General features: G+C 46.9%; 1 protein-coding gene across 2 annotated transcripts in view; it reads right to left on the reverse strand.

Annotated features, from left to right (window-relative positions):
- STAB1 (stabilin 1) overlaps window positions 1-17,376 on the reverse strand; it is a 238,892-nt gene that overhangs the window by 47,482 nt on the left and 174,034 nt on the right. For both annotated transcript variants that reach the window (XM_033926301.1, XM_033926300.1), the window contains exons 53-58: window positions 16,991-17,137; window positions 15,392-15,448; window positions 4,768-4,957; window positions 3,474-3,623; window positions 909-1,013; window positions 129-236 (exon numbers count right to left, since the gene is read on the reverse strand). In XM_033926301.1, coding sequence (XP_033782192.1) covers window positions 129-236; window positions 909-1,013; window positions 3,474-3,623; window positions 4,768-4,957; window positions 15,392-15,448; window positions 16,991-17,137 — 757 coding nt within the window. The remainder of the gene's footprint in view (window positions 1-128; window positions 237-908; window positions 1,014-3,473; window positions 3,624-4,767; window positions 4,958-15,391; window positions 15,449-16,990; window positions 17,138-17,376) is intronic.

Consider the following 17,376-nt stretch of genomic DNA (forward strand, 5'->3'; position numbering starts at 1 on the left):
CAGCCTGAGCAACCAGGGGTAGAGCTTGGTTTGTTCATTCCTCCAAAGCAAACATGCTCTGCTGCTCCTGAACTGGCACAGACACAGTCAGTCCCCTCCTGTGCCACAAACTCTTGATGCTCTTCTACCTGTGCACGTTCTCCCATCGCCTTCATAATACGGATGGCACTCGCAAACATTCTCAGATCGGCAACTGGCATTGACATCACAGGCCGGGGAGCACACGGGTTGAGCTTCTAAATAAACAGAAAACTGTCAGTGTTCAAACAATAACAGCATGTGGACAAAGACCGGTGAAGACAAGATGGCTGATTGTGGAATTAGGGTTACCAGATGTGCGGGAAAACCCAGACATGTCCTACTTTTAGAGAGGACTTTCTAAAACCTAGCATTTGTTTGGGTTTTGGAAAGCACCGATGTGCTCTGGCCGTGTCTGGAGGGCCTCTGAGCATGCATGGATGACATCACACGCATCTGTGCATGCTCAGAGGCTCTCCAGATGCAGCTGGAGCTCATCCGGAAGAAGAGAGGTGGCTTTGTGGGGGTGAAGTGGGGCGGAATTAGAGGTGGGGCTGGGGTTTCCCAGAGAAAAATATGGTAACTCTATGTGGAATCCTAACTGTCTACCAGCAATTTGTCTTCAGTGACTATACTGAACTACAAGCAAATTTATCAAATAGGCCTCAAAATCCAACAGAATCTGAACCCCTAAGGAGGAAGAACTCTCTCTACAGAGTTACCAGAATTCTTATTGGCCAATACCCAGACAAAGGCCGAGAAGAAAAAACTCCATAGATGGGAGAAAAAGTTCTCAGTCCAGAAAACCGGTTTTAAATTATCGTAAAGTTTGTGAAAGCCACTGAACACAAATTATATGTTATCAAAAATTAGATTTGAATATACTGTACCTAGTTTATCTTCGCAGTACTGCCCTTTCCATCCAGTTGAGCAAAAGCAGGAACCATCTCCAGAAATTCCTTCATTGCACTCCCCGTTCTCAGTGCACTTACATTCTGCAAGAGATGATAGAAAGGATGGTAGAGTAAGGAGCATGCATGTACCTGCACAGAAGCAATAAACTCTATTCGTTAACTACCAACAAGGCTTTTCACTTTCTACAGCAGCCCTAAGGTAGATTCTGCAGCAAGGTGTATGAAATCCTGCAGAATGTTTGTAGCAGAATTTACACCCATATTTTATTAAGGAAGGAGAATATTCCTTATGCTGGTCAGGTATTGAAATTAATGTTTACAGCTACTGAGAATATATATATAGGAGTACTTCTTGATTCTTCACTGTCAATTAAACCACATCTCAAATTGGTTATTCAGAAGATATTTTTGAAGTTGAAATTGTTACAGCCTTTGAAAGGATGAGTCTGCCTAATTTTCGTACAGTTGTACAAACATATAGATACCCCATTCTTTGATTATCGTAACTCGTTGGTTTGCCTAAAAAAGATTTAAGAGCTTTACAAATAGCTCAAAATACCGCTGTTCATTTAATCTCAGGAAATCCTTTGTATAGTGACATTACGCCAATTCTTAAGCAATTTCATTGGTTTCCTTAGTCAAAGGCGTTTAAAAATTTAACGCTATTTTTTTAAAGATTTTTTATGAACAACTACCACTTTGTCTTGTTGCTACCCTAAAGGTTCATGTGCCAGGACGTCCCCTTTCTTCAAGTAATCAGGCACTAAATGATCCAGATTTTAAGCAAATTAGATTGGAGATATATAGGGACTCGATCTTTATGGTCGCAGGACCTCAGTTATGGAACTCCCTACCAAATAATTTGAGAAATGCTGAGTCTTTCAGTTCATTTAGAAAACTTTTAACAGCACCTCTGTTTTCTCAGGCATTTTTATGAATTAAAACAGGAATTTTAGATGTTGTTCAGGTTTTTGAATACTATGGGGCTCATAATCGAAATTTGTCTAAAATCTCGCCTAAATCGGCATGTGGACGATTAATAAGATAAGTCATCCAAGTGCCGATAACCAAAACGGGTTTTAGACGTATTTAAAAACAGCTTAGGCCTCTTCAATGCTGCTGTATGCCCAGAGCTGAAAGGGGCGATTTAGGAGTGGTGAGGATGGGATTTGGGCGGGATGTGGGCTGAGCTACACTTAGTCGTACTGCAAGTATAACCGAAAGTTTAACGCGATTGCCTGGACGGAACTTGTACGTTGTGACTTAGGCCATCTAAAAACAGGTCTAAGTGGCAAAAAGGTATCCAAAGTGACCAGATAAACCACTGCAGGGACAAAATACAGACCCCCCACACACTCCCCCAGTGATCACTGACCCCTCCCCCCCCCACTGCCATAAAAATTAGAATAAAAACATACATACTTGCCTCCAGAACATCAGCACTTGGCATAGGAAAGCCTAGTAGAGCTGCACAGAGGTGGCTTAAGTGGTCTGGGGGGTGGGCTACTGAACCATAAAGAGGACACTCTAATCACTGCATTCAAGTTGAAGCATGTGCATCCACCAAAACCCTTTTGTATTGCCATATAGGTGTCATCTGCAGCCATAGAGGCTACTGGGGTAGTAGACAGGTGGGTCTAGTAGGTTTGGGGGGACTCACCATGACCCGCAAGGGAGTTGTGGTGAGATGCTAATGTGGCACCCTTTTTGTGAAGTTCACAGCAGTGCCCTGTAAGATGCCCCACTACTGTGTTGCTATGTCAGGGTGGCCAGTCCATCACTTTGCTGACCCTGCCCACATCCGAAAGGTCTTGTTCTAGGCGTTTTTGACTTGGACAATTTTTTGGACAAGAATGGGGTATAACGATAGATGACTTAGCAGTCTGGACGATCAAACGGTTTGTCGTACAAGTAGATGATTTTGGGAAAAAAAAAAAAAAAAAAAAAATTGGATGTATTTTTTGAGAATGGACTTTAGATACTGTGACTAGCGACTTAGGCCCAAAACGGACTTAGACGTGTTTTTTGATTATGCCCTTCCACATGTCTCGAAGAGTAATGTGTTAATGTTATATCTATCTATTCTATGTATGTATGTTGTAAATCGCTTAGATTTGTAGATTTGCGGTATATAAGAACTTTTAAGTAAATAAATAAAATAAATACATAATGTGTGAAATCACTGAATCTCTCTAATATTTTATTCCCGGTACAATGAAGTGGGGACATTTTGTTTAACCCTACTTGTGAAACACAAAATTGTGTCCGACACAGGATACCTGGATACTGCAAAGAGTTTGATCTGCTGTGTGGCTGACCTTGCCTTGAAGTATCTAACTAATATTTTATTTCTTTTCAATGCTGCTCCATCAGCATCACATTTATCGTGAGCATTAATAAAATGGTACAGGAGACCCTGAATCCATGCTGTCATTCAGTACCATAAGTTCAGACAGATATACATTATTTGGAATGGCGCAACATGTTGGAATACCAGTATCTTACAGACCACAAGACAGGATCTTCCTCTGAACCACTTACTTTCACAGTCTGGTCCAAATCTACCCGATGTACACAATTCGCAAGCAGTTCCATTGAAACCGTCTTTACAGCTGCAGGCTCCTGACCCACTTATCCCATCATTGCACGTCCCACGATCACTGCAGGGAGTCTCAAGACCTCCTGGACACACTGAAAGCCAAGAACAGGCGATACAACTTAACCATTTCCTTAGAATGCAGAAGTAGCTTAATGGTATGTGCAGTGGGCCGAGAACCTGGGGAACCACACATCAAATCCATGAGCCTTCCCTTTTAGTCCCAGCATTCATCATTCTATCAGAAACAACCTCCTAACTCAGTGTGTCGCAAACTCTTAAAGCTTAATCTCGGGGCCGCGCCCAAAAATGCACAGACGTTGAGGCGATGATATCACGCGCGTGTGTGATGTCTTCATGTCGACATCTGTGCACGTGCGGATGCCCTCCAGCCACGGCCCTTAGCCTCCTATTACCGCCGGTGGGGGTGCGCTGCAGAAGGAGAGCTTAGGAGAAGGAGCAGAGGCTCAGGCTGACTGACTGACTGCAGGATGCGGCTCTCGCCACAAGACTCATGTCCTGTAAGCAGTAGCTGGCGCCGGCACCTCTCCTCCTCGCCAGCATCTCGTGGCACACCTGGAATTTGCTGTGGCACACAGTTTGCGATACATTGTTCTGGATATTAGAATGCTGTTGGGTTAATTGGATCATAAATGCATGCGTATCCTTTAAGAGACCAGAAATAAGAGGTAGGTGGGTGGGTGAGGGGTAGAAAGGAAGGGACTATAAGCGCCCAATGACTGAATTATCTAGATCAGGGGTAGGCAATTCCAGTCATCGAGAGCCACAGGTAGGTCAGATTTTCAGGATATCCGTAATGAATATGTATGAGCTGGATCTGCAAGCTAGTGCTGCCCAACTTCCGATTTGAATCAATTCACCGATTCAAATTGGATGAGCTAGGATGTTTACACCACAGTGCCAGTTTGAGTAGGAGAGGGCAAAGGGGGGTGAAGAGGCTATAAAATAAACCCATCAGGATGTTTGAAAAACAAAACAAAATACCCAATTGGGCAGGAAAATCGAATCAAAAAATATTGATTCAATAGACTGAATCGAATCGAAATTTTTTTTCCTGAATCGAGCAGCACTACTGCATGCAGTGCTTCTTTGAGATGCAAATCTATCTCATGCATATTTATTGTGGGTATCCTAAAACCCTGACCTGCCTATGACTCGAGGACCGGAATTCCCTACCCCTGCTCTAGATAGACTTATAGTCTGGGTGTCATCTCTTACCTCGACAATCGCTTCCGTAGTGGTTCTTGCAGCACTTGGGAACCCACTTTGAGGTGTAGCAACTCCTCTTGCACCCACCGACTATTTTGTTATGATATCCCAAAGGCCTCAATGAGGGCTCCCAGGGCCGAAAAAAAGGGCTGAATAATGTTCGCCTACTGTCAGCATAATAGCAGGCCTTTGTTTCCCCCTATGGCAAAAGAAGCACTCGATAAACCAACTGTTTTCTTTCCTTTTCTAAGGCACTGTTTGAAGTACATATGATGAGCAGTCCAAATTTTGTTCAATGAAAGACAGGGCAGTAGATTAAGGAATACTGTACCTGACAATCATTTTCTAATCATATTAGTTAAATGTATAGCACATGCTACACATGTGCATAGTAAGCCAAGCTACCTACCATCTGCTACCTACCTAGTAGGTACCTAGTAAGCCAAGCTACCTACTATAGCAGGTGTTCTCCATTCACACCAGGACCTACAGAAGGGTGACATCGTCTGATGGAGCCTGGCATGGGCTTAGACACTTTCTAGAAGCTTTTGACAAGCATGCCTTTAGTAAGCTTGGAATAGACTACAACTTTTAAAGGGGGTGGACGTGTATCATATTGTTTATGGAAAATACCTTGCTATTGATACATAACTTGGTTTTCTCTAAAGACAAGCAGGATAGCTAGTCCTCACAGATGGAACTCTCTAGCTAAAGGCTGCCTTGCCAAGAAAAAACATATATATGAGAGGATACAAGTCCACCGCCATCTCGCTGTCTATTGGCGTACCCCAAGGCTCTGTCCTGGGCCCTCTCCTCTTTTCCATATAGCACAGTTACTTACCGTAACAGGTGTTATCCAGGGACAGCAGGCAGATATTCTTAACACATGGGTGACGTCACCGACGGAGCCCTCGGTACGGACCTTTTAACTAGAAGTTTCTAGTTGGCCGCACCGCGCGTGCGCGAGTGCCTTCCCGCCCGACGGAGGAGTGCGTGGTCCCCAGTTAGGATAAGCCAGCTAAGAAGCCAACCCGGGGAGGTGGGTGGGACTTAAGAATATCTGCCTGCTGTCCCTGGATAACACCTGTTACGGTAAGTAACTGTGCTTTATCCCAGGACAAGCAGGCAGCATATTCTTAACACATGGGTGACCTCCAAGCTAACAGAGAGGGAGGAGGGATGGTTGGCCATTAGGAAAATAAATTTTGTAACACAGATTGGCCGAAGTGTCCATCCCGTCTGGAGAACGCATCCAGACAGTAGTGAGTAGTGAACGTGTGAACTGAGGACCAAGTGGCCGCCTTGCAGATTTCCTCGATGGGCGTGGAACGGAGGAAAGCCACAGAAGCAGCCATAGCTCGGACTCTGTGGGCCGTGACAGATCCTTCCAGAGAGAGACCGGCCCGAGCATAACAGAAGGCAATACAGGCAGCAAGCCAATTTGAAAGTGTCCGTTTGGAGACAGGACGGCCCAAACGGTTGGGATCGAAAGACAAAAAGAGCTGAGGGGATGTTCGGTGAGCTCTGGTACGATCAAGGTAGTAAGCAAGGGCACGCTTACAATCCAGCGTGTGCAACGCCTGTTCTCCAGGATGCGAGTGAGGCTTAGGGAAGAAGACGGGAAGCACAATGGACTGGTTGAGGTGAAAAGCTGAGACCACCTTGGGAAGGAATTTAGGGTGGGTACGCAGAACAACCTTGTCATGGTGAAAAACAGTGAACGGTGGGTCGGCAACCAGTGCATGCAGTTCGCTAACCCTCCTGGCAGAGGTGATGGCAATTAGGAAAAGCACTTTCCAGGTAAGAAGCCTGAATGAAGCTGTGGCAAGAGGCTCAAACGGAGGTTTCATGAGAGCAGAGAGAACCACATTCAGGTCCCAGACGACGGGAGGAGGCTTGAGAGGCGGTTTGATGTTGAAGAGCCCTCTCATAAATCTTGAAACCAGAGGATGAGCCGTGAGGGGTTTTCCGAGAATAGGCTCGTGAAACGCAGTGATGGCACTGAGGTGGACTCTGATGGAGGTGGTTTTGAGGCCAGCGTTGGACAGCGAGAGCAAATATTCCAAGACAGTTTCCACCGCCAAAGAGGTGGGTTCTTGCTGATGCCGGAGACACCACGAGGAGAATCTGGTCCACTTCTGATGGTAACATTGGAGAGTGGCCGGTTTCCTGGAGGCGTCCAAAATGAGGCGGACCGGTTGAGATAGATTCTCCGGAGAGGTCAGCCCGAGAGAAACCAAGCTGTCAGGTGGAGGGAAGACAGGTTGGGATGTAGTAGAGACTGATTCTGCTGTGTAAGTAGAGTAGGAAACACAGGAAGAGGAATGGGCTCCCTGGAGCTGAGTTGAAGCAGAAGGGAGAACCAGTGTTGACGAGGCCACCGAGGGGCGATGAGGATCATGGTGGCATTGTCCTTGCGGAGTTTGGACAAGGTCCGCAACATCAAAGGAAGTGGAGGGAAGGCATAGAGGAACCGATCCCTCCAGTTGAGCAGGAATGCATCCGGGGCCAGACGGTGAGGAGAGAAGAGTCTGGAACAGAATTGGGGCAGCTGATGGTTGTGAGGTGCTGCAAAGAGGTCCACCTGCGGAGTGCCCCATCGAGCAAAGATGGAGAGTAGAATCGGAGGGTCCAACGTCCACTCGTGAGGTTGAAGGATGCGGCTGAGATTGTCGGCCAGAGAGTTCTGTTCGCCCTGGATATAGACCGCCCTGAGAAAGAGATTGCGGTCCGTGGCCCAGGTCCAGATGCGCAGAGCCTCCAGACAAAGGGGGCGAGATCCGGTGCCGCCTTGCTTGTTTATGTAGTACATGGCGACTTGATTGTCTGTGCATAGGAGGAGGACTTGAGGACAGAGAAGATGTTGGAAAGCCTTGAGGGCGTAGAACATGGCTCTGAGTTCCAGGAAATTGATGTGATGACGACGCTCCTGTGGGGTCCAAAGTCCCTGGGTGCGTAGATCTCCCAGGTGAGCTCCCCACGCGTAGGGGGACGCATCTGTGGTGATGATCATAGAGTGGGGGGGCAGATGGAAAAGAAGACCCCTGGAAAGATTTGAGGAGTTCAACCACCATTGGAGAGATTGCTGAAGAGATGATGTCACAGAGATGGGATGAGAAAGACGATCCGTAGTCTGTGACCACTGGTTGGCGAGCGTCCACTGAGGTGTACGAAGGTGGAGACGAGCCAGAGGAAGGACATGCACTGTCGAGGCCATGTGACCCAGGAGGACCATCATCTGTCGAGCAGGAATGGAGGGATGCATGAGTACCTGACGGCAGAGATGGAGCAGGGTCTGCTTGCGATCGGAGGGGAGAAAAGCCCTCATTAGCGTGGTGTCCAGAACTGCTCCAATGAATTGAAGTCGCTGGGTGGGAAGCAGATGCGACTTGGGGTAGTTGATCTCGAACCCCAGGAGGTGGAGGAGAGAGATGGTGTGATGAGTAGCCTGTAGCACAAGTGGAGACGTAGGTGCTTTCACCAACCAATCGTCCAAATAGGGGAACACCTGGAGGTTGTGAGACCTGAGGAAGGCCGCTACCACTATAAGGCACTTGGTGAAGACCCTGGGTGAGGAGGCGAGGCCGAACGGTAGCACCTTGTACTGATAGTGGTGGTGCAGTACCTGGAAACGCAGGTAGCGGCGAGAATGTTGATTGATGGAGATGTGAGTGTAGGCCTCTTTGAGGTCCAGGGAACATAGCCAGTCGTGTTGAGAAAGAAGAGGGTAGAGCGTGGCAAGGGAGAGCATTCTGAACTTCTCCTTGACCAGACACTTGTTGAGGTCCCTGAGATCGAGAATGGGACGGAGGTCTCCCGTCTTTTTGGGTACCAGGAAGTAGCGGGAGTAGAATCCCTGCCCCCTTTGATCTGGAGGTACTTCTTCGATGGCATTGAGAAGGAGGAGGGATTGAACCTCCCTCAGGAGGAGGGGGGTTTGAGATGAGGTTGAAGCAGACTCTACGGGAAGGTTGTCCGGAGGCAGAGTCTGGAAGTTGAGAGAGTAGCCGTGGCGGATGATGTTGAGGACCCACTGGTCCGACGTGATGACTTCCCAACGGCTTGAGAAGATGGTGAGACGACCCCCGATAGGCTGTGGAAGAGGCAGCGAGGGTGGATGACTGGCTATGCCCTGGAGAGAAGAGTCAAAAGGGCTGAGATTGTTTAGCAGGCTGAGGAGGCTTGGAGGGTTGAGTGGCCTGAGACCGAGCCTGGGCATGGTGCTGCTGTTGACGGGGTCGCCGAGATTGTTGGGGAGGCGGATTGAGTGGCCTGGCTGAGAACCTCCGCTGGTAAGATGATTGAGGCCGATAGGGTCGAGCAGGCGGGGCCTTCTTTTTCGGCTTGATCAGGGTGTCCCACCTGGTCTCATGGGCAGAGAGTTTCTGAGTGGTGGAATCCAGTGACTCTCCAAAAAGCTCATCCCCGAGACAGGGGGCGTTGGCCAGGCGGTCCTGGTGGTTGATGTCCAGGTCGGAGACTCTGAGCCAGGCCAAGCGACGCATGGCTACAGCCATGGCAGAGGCCCGAGAGGTGAGCTCGAAGGAGTCGTATATCGAGCGGACCATATACTTGCGCATTTGGAGAAGGCCAGATATGTGCTGCTGGAATAGCGGGACCTTGCGCTCAGGTAGGTACTTCTGGAGGGCAGACAGCTGTTGGACCAAGTGTTTGAGATAAAAGGAAAAATGGAAGGAATAGTTGTTTGCCCTGTTGGCAAGCATGGCATTTTGGTAAAGTCTCTTGCCAAACTTGTCCATGGTCTTACCTTCTCTGCCAGGAGGGGTAGAGGCATAGACACTGGAGCCCTGAGTCTTTTTTAAGGTGGATTCCACCAGAAGGGACTCATGGGGCAATTGAGATTTGTCGAATCCTGGAATAGGGATGACACGGTAAAGGTTGTCCAGTTTACGGGGAGCTCCCGGTACCGTGAGGGGATTTTCCAAGTTTTTGTAGAATGTCTCCCGTAAGATGTCATGTACGGGAAGCTTGAGGAACTCTTTAGGAGGTTGCTCAAAGTCTAAGGCTTCTAAAAAGGCTTGGGACTTTTTGGAGTCAGATTCAAGGGGAAGTGACAGAGCAGCAGACATTTCCCTCAGAAATTTAGAAAAAGAGGATTGCTCAGGTTTAGAGGTGGCATCAGGTGCCGATGGTTCCTCATCAGATGAGGAGGGATCCTCCTCGGTACCGAGAGGAGTCTCCTCCCATAAATCAGGATCCCTGACCTCTGGTGCGTGTCGGGACACCGGGGTGGAGGGTGCGGTGTGGCGAGTCTTGGACAAAGATTTACCAGAGCGCACCGAAACGGTACCAGGGGAGGACGATCGGCGTCGTTCTCGGTCCCGAGAAGAGTGCCGTACCGCCTGGTGCCGAGTAGGATCCACTGTGGGTTGAGAATGAACCACAGGATCATCAGGAAGTTGTTGGGCCGAAAGGATCGGCATCGAGGTGTTTACCGGTACCGAAGGAGTGGACACCGGGGGCTCGGTGCGGGGCTCGGGCCGGTCTGGTACCGGAAGGAGCGGTGCCAGGATAGAGGGTAGCAGTTGTTCAAGCTGTTTCTTCAACTGCTCCTGAAGCTGAGTTTGTAGAATGGCCGAAATACGGTCATCTAGGGGTGGCATCGGAACCGCTTTCTTTTTCTTCGGTTCCTTGGATGCCGCTCCACGCCCCGGTGATGAGGAGGCCGATGACGAGGCACTCACCGTTATCGGGGCGGAGCGTTTACGGGACCGGTGCGATGCCGGTATGGACGGTGTCGACACCGTAGCTGGAGGGCGCTCGAGGGAAGAGGAAGGCTTCTTAGCCGGCTTACCTGGCGCCAGTGGCGCCGATGCGGGATCGGTCGGTGTCGAGCTTGACGGTGCCGATTTCTGCGGTACCGCCGTTGAAGGTGATGAATCCATCGCCGACTCGGAGCCGAAGAGCAGGGTTTGCTGGATTCTTCGGTTTTTAAGAGTACGTTTTTGTAAAGTGGCACAGCGGGTGCAGGAATCTGCCCGATGCTCCGGACCCAGGCACTGCAAACACCAATTGTGTGGGTCAGAAACGGAGATCGGGCGTGCACACCGCTGGCACTTCTTAAAACCGACCTGCGGGGGCATGAAGGGGAAGATAGCCTCCGCAAAATCGAAGTCCGAGGCCTGTATAATGGCAACAGGCCCCGCCGGGGCAAAAACGAAAGAAACAAGAAAAATCAAAGTTTTTTTTTTTTTTTTTTTTTTTTGCAATTCAAAGAAAAAGGAAACCCGAAGGTAGAGGGAGAAAAATTTAGAACAAAAGCGCGAGCGGGAAGGCAAAAAGTGATTTCAACGGCCGTTGAAAAAATACACGCGTCTTCTTCGCTCCGCGGAAACGAAGAAACTGGGGACCACGCACTCCTCCGTCGGGCGGGAAGGCACTCGCGCACGCGCGGTGCGGCCAACTAGAAACTTCTAGTTAAAAGGTCCGTACCGAGGGCTCCGTCGGTGACGTCACCCATGTGTTAAGAATATGCTGCCTGCTTGTCCTGGGATAAATATCCGTTCTCTTGGTACACTGATCTCCTCTCATGGTTTTCAATATCACCTCTATGCTGATGACTCCCAGATCTACCTCTCCACGCCAGATATCTCTACGGGAGATCCGGCCCAAATTTCAGCCTGCCTGTCTGACATTGCCGCTTGGATATCTCGTCGCCATCTCAAACTGAATATGGCTAAAACTGAACTCCTTATCTTTTTGCTTAAACTCGCCTGCCCCCTCCCGCCGTTCTCTCTTTCAGTGGATAATGCTGTCCTCCTCCCTGTCTCGTCAGCTCGCAACCTTGGGGTGATCTTTGACTCCTCTCTCCCCTTCTCTGCTCAGATCCAACAAACCGCCAAATCTTGTCGCTTCCTCCTCTATAATATTACCAAAATCTGTCCTCTTCTCTCTGAACACACGACTAAAACCCTTGTCCATGCTCTCGTCACCTCGTACTTAGACTACTGCAACGTACTTCGCTCGGGCCTCTCGTGCACCCGTTTCTCGCCTCTTCAATCCGTTCAAAATTCTGCTACACAACTCATAATCCATGAGAGCCACTATTCCCACATTACCCCTCTCCTCAAGTCGCTTCATAGGCTCCCTGTCCATTTCCAAATACAGTTTAAACTCCTCTTGCTGACTTACAAGTGCATTCACTCTGAAGCCCCCCGATATCTCTCCTCGTTTATCTCTCCGTATATGCCTCTCCCGTGATCTCTGCTCCTCGGGTAAGCCCCTCTTATCTTTACCCTTCTCTTCCACTGCCAACTTCAGACTCCGTCCATTCTTTCTTGCGACACCATATGCCTGGAACAGGCTGCCTGAATCAATACGTCGTGCTCCATCCCTGGCAGTGTTAAAATCCAAGCTAAAGGCCCACTTCTTTGAAACTGCTTTCAACTCTTAACTCCCACTCACTGCTATCAGATACCTAGACCCACTGTATTATTTCCTCTATCATAATCTCCCCTACCCTGTAATGTCCTGTCTAAATTAGATTGTAAGCTCTTCTGAGCAGGGACTGTCTATTCTATGTTAATATGTACAGCGCTGCGTATGCCTTTTCAGCGCTATAGAAATAATAAATAGTAGCAGTAGTACTTCAAAAAGTTTCTGCACTTTCATGTTTTCATGGGAAATGGTTGGGGCGGAAGAAGTGGTAAGAGGGCGTGTCGTAGAATGCCATGTGATTAGTCAGACAGGAAAGCTGGTCACCTGTGGAAAAGCGACGTCATTTCCTTTTGAGATATTTAATAAATAGTGTTTTAAAAAATAAAACTGCGATCCCTCGTATCAAGAAATGATTTGCAAAAGGCAAACATCAGAGTATTTTCAGACGAAGCTAGTCTTTCACATTTTATTCTTTTTATTTTTTATTTTTTTTCTTTTTTTAAGTAGCCTGAAAATGAAGAGATATAGGCCTAGGGAGGACAAAGTTGGATTGTTGCAAATCTTACTTGTTGTAAAAGGTTAGAACCATTAAAATAATAATAATCTAATCTTCAAAGAGATTCTGGAGGATAGATTGGCCAAAACTATGATCATGTTAGGAGCCCCTTTCCAAACAATAGTGATATGTGACAGAAGTCCGTGTCATAGCCTTGCAAAATTCCTTCATGGAGGCTGATCTTGTAGGCCAGTGGTTCCCAACCCTGTCCTGGTGTCGGTCAGGTTTTCAGGATAGCCCTAATGAATATGCATGAAAGAGATTTGCATGTAATGAAGATGATCGGAATGCAGATCTGCTCCATGCAAATTCATTAGGGCTATCCTGAAAACCCAGTGTTGGGGACCACTGTTGTAGGAGGTGCGCTAAGCCAAAATGAGAAGAGAGAGAAAATGGAGAGTTACAAGATAGCTAAGAAATAAATTATTTTCAAGCTAGGATGATATTTATTGGACAAACATCGGAAATGCTCAGATGGGTAGTATACAGGAGCTTCTGAGACCATGTACATCCCTTCCACAAGGACCAATATGGCTTCTTAAGCTCTTAAACAAAGATATAGTACTGATTTATCACAGAAGAACTCAATCTTGGGAGGAGAAAATTCAAACTGACGTCCTAGCAGTACACGCCATGAGGAGCTCTGACTTGGGAAACTTTTGCTTTGAACTTTATAGTTCTAAATAACTTTGATAAGATGGTTAAGAGGAAGGGGAAAGCTAGGGCTTACCCTTCGGAGTCCTCTCCGCTTCCCCTTTCCTCCATTGAGAGATTTGTGGTCCACATGGTGAGACTCCCCGGAGCGGGTGCAGGCATAGAGGCAGCCCTACCCGAGCACAATGTCACTCTGAGCCCAGAGGAAAGACTTCCGCTCTCTGACCCAGGCATGGAGATGAACACGGACCAATCGATGAGCCCGCAGGAAGCGAGAAGCGCTACAGTAACCTCATCACCAGAGGGGAGCTTCCAAAGCACGAAAGGAGACTCTAGTGTGCTGAACGCCGGTATGGGAGCTGAAGGCGCTGTGGGTGGTTTGCAACCCCGGAAGAGTCCCAGGACTGTGGAATTTGGTGAGCTACAGCAGTGTTCTTCAACCACCAGTCCATGGACCAGTGCCGGTCCACATAATTTTCCTGCCAGTCCACAGGGCCAGCATGTGCATCAGGCCCAAACACTGTTCTTCAACTGCCGGTCCACGGTGCGATCGATGCAACGTTATCTTTGAGCCAGCTCCCTCTTTCTAACTGATTCAGTGCACAAAGCCACGGGCAGTGGTTCCTACGGGCATCCTGTGCCTGAACCAGAAGCCTTCTCTTTGACGTTGCAACGTCGGAGGGAAGGCTTCCAGATGAGGCATGGGATGTGCAAGGTGCAATTAGTACTATTATGGGGGTGGGGTCTGGGGTGGAGATTGGGTAGAGATGGGTGGGGTTTGGCTCATGACTTAGGTTCTTCAACCGCCGGTCCACAGACCAATGCCAGTCCACAGAATAATTCTTTTATTTCTGCCAGTCCATAGGTGTAAAAAGGTTGAAAAACACTGAGCTACAGGATACTGGTGAGCACTTTCTAACATCTCTAGTTAAACTCTCCCATGTAACGTTAGACTCTATCTGGGAAGCTGTAGCGCGCTTGGAGAAGATTTTCATTGGAAATAAAACTTTGGTTGATAATTCCTTACAAGATATTAAAACAAGAATTGTCACCCAGGAGATAAAAAACTTTGAGTTGGAAAAAAAAATGGAGGAAGCCCAACAAGATCTAAAAGAAGTAAAAACAAATTCCTTGACTTGTGGTCACGGGTTAGTTGGACTGAGAAATAAAGTGGAGAAAATGGAGAATTATACCCGTAGGTGGAATCTGAGTTTTGTCAACTTTCCTCAATCTAAGAATATAGCCCCCATTGAACTGCTTAAGAAATATCTGATGGAAGCTCTGGGGGTTCCTAAAGAAGCTGTGCCTCCATTTTCCTGAGTATATTTCCTGCCGGGACAAAAGCCACAGACTCTGGTCCAGGAAGTTTGAATGTTACATCAATGGAAGAAAAGTACATAAGATCTACCCTCCTGGTGTCACTTGTGTTTGAGTCTGATAAGGACTGGGTGATGAGGCTGTATTTTCGTAACTCTGAGAAATTGTTTTAGGGAGGAAAAGTGGGGGTATTTCCTGACATCGCTGCTGATACCCAGGAAAAAAGGAAGCAGTTCTTGATGTTACGCCCACAGGTTTTATCCCCGGGAGCTCATTTCTTTTTACGTTTTCCCTGTAAATGCTTAATGCAATATGAGCCCAAACAATTAAAGGCTTTTCTGGAAAATAAGCACAAAATAGAGGTCCAGATTACGGGTCCTAGGGAAGAAAATGGAAATTAGTCCAATAATATAGGAAGAACGGAAAGAAATATCTGTTTATTTCCTAATTCGGTTGTGCCTCTCTTTCTTTAGGGCTTATAGAGGAACTAGCTATTTATTTTTCCTTAAGGCACGTTTTGTATAAATGTGATTATTGATGATTACGGTATTTGTTTGTAATAGCTATTTTCTATTTCTTATGACATGTAATACATTGCAAGTTCAATTAAAATTGAATTTAAAAAAAACTCAACCTTGAAACAAAGACAAAACACCTGAAAGACTTCCTAGGATATTGACAGAGAGAAATTAACTTTCTAATCTTTACCTTTTCCACTGATCCATGACGACAAGGATGTGGGAAAAGACAATGGCCACAAAGACTCTGTAAAAACAAACAAGAAACACATTTTACATTTCTAGACCCTTGGTCATTATTTCTCAAGGCTCTTGGTTTCAGGATATTCTCTAGTGAGATAGATTTGCATGACTACTATCTCCATTGTATGCAAATATCTTTCATGCGTAATCATTAGGGATATCTTAAAAACTTGATATTTTGACGGCCTTTGATGACTAGGAGTGAAGACCAAGGTTCTAGATCAGGGGTAGGGAACTCCGGTCCTCGAGAGCCGTATTCCAGTCGGGGTTTCAGGATTTCCCCAATGAATATGCATTGAAAGCAGTGTATGCAAATAGATCTCGTGCAGATTCATTGGGGAAATCCTGAAAACCTGACTGGAATACGGCTCTCGAGGACCGGAGTTCCCTACCCCTGTTCTAGATGGTCGTATATTCAGAGAGACCTCTTTCTTACACACTGAGGCATTCAGAGTTTGGAAACCTTTAGTGGAGAAGGTTGAACACAATTTTACACTATTTTCTTTTACCAGGATTTTGGACTAGTAGAACCCTGCAGATAGAATACCATAAACATAGATTTTCATGCTGAAAAATAACAATCACAATATTTTCTCCAAAGAGACAGACTGATGTAAAACTGACAAATAGAACTGAGGGAGATTCCTGGAAGTGTGGCAGCCTGTACGGTGAAAGTCTGTAACTTGGTGGGGAAGAGGGTGAGATCCAGAGCGGCTCACCAAGGATTGTCCTAGAAACTGGACTGCGTGGACATCCATCTCTGTGGGTAAAAGTGAGTGAGAAAGACCCTGCTAATAGGAGTGTTTCAGCTTGGCGGGAAGATAGCGTGGTCCCAGGCAGAGGGCGAGACCGAGAGTGGCTCACTGCATGTACTAAAAGGAGTTGTATTAAGAGTTTGGAAAACACAATGAAGGCGTATTTGAGTTGATTCTATTATAACAGTTTTTGCCAACTCACTTAACTGACTGTGAATAGTTTGAGAGTCTGAACCTGCAATCAAGTTTCAAGTAAAGTTCCAGATATCAAATGCACCTTGGTCTCTGCTTGATTCCTTGATAAGAGATAAAGTAAGGACTGAGGGTGGCAATCCTTCGGCCTACTGGATCATATCCAGCCCTGGCCTAGGCCCAGCTTGAAAACTAGAAATTTTATTTTTGTGAATCCTGGTCGCGGGTCCTTGAGGGTCTTGACCTGAGGAGCTAGCCAGTGTGCCTGCGAGATCAGGGTTACATTTCTAAGAATTTTCAGCTGCCTAAATTTCTGGCTCAAAATTCTTCTTAATCTAAGTGGCCATTATTTGATCGCCTTGATGTGGCGCAAAGCTGAGGCTGAAAATTCATTTGTAGGCTTATTCTGAAAATCCACTTTCACAGGCACTGGTTTGAAGCCACTACATATTGCTGCTGCATGATGACTGGGGCTCTCGCCCACAAGGTTGGCCTAGGGAACAAAAGCCATGACCTGGCAATTTCAACTCAAGCTCTTTGCATGGTGGTGCACTGCTCTTGCTCTGAGACAATTTGTAATTAAACCTCAGTGGTCTTACATCAGTTTCCACAGTGTGAAATTCATCACAATGTGCTCCCAGGTTAGGAGGCTCCAACAACTGGTCAATACCATGTGCGATCCCATTGCTGAACTCCATGTTTCTCTGCACGATCCTTGCATTCTGATCTTCCACTATAAGATCCCCCTGTGAAAAGAGTGGTTTAAAATCCATGTTTTTACTGAAACTAACAGCAACAGTCAAAGTTAATATGCAGCTTGTTTTTTTAGTCTCTTTCTGTTTCAAACCTTCTTGGGTATGTTTACTGAGAATGGCAAATGGCCAAGACGGGCGTGTACAACCAGCAATCAACAAGATCAATACAGGAGCAGCAAGAAAAACGATAAAAACAACAAGCAGATAAAAGTCACCCCAATACACGGCCA

Source organism: Geotrypetes seraphini, chromosome 17, assembly GCF_902459505.1.
Source record: "Geotrypetes seraphini chromosome 17, aGeoSer1.1, whole genome shotgun sequence".
NCBI classification, from domain to species: domain Eukaryota; kingdom Metazoa; phylum Chordata; class Amphibia; order Gymnophiona; family Dermophiidae; genus Geotrypetes; species Geotrypetes seraphini.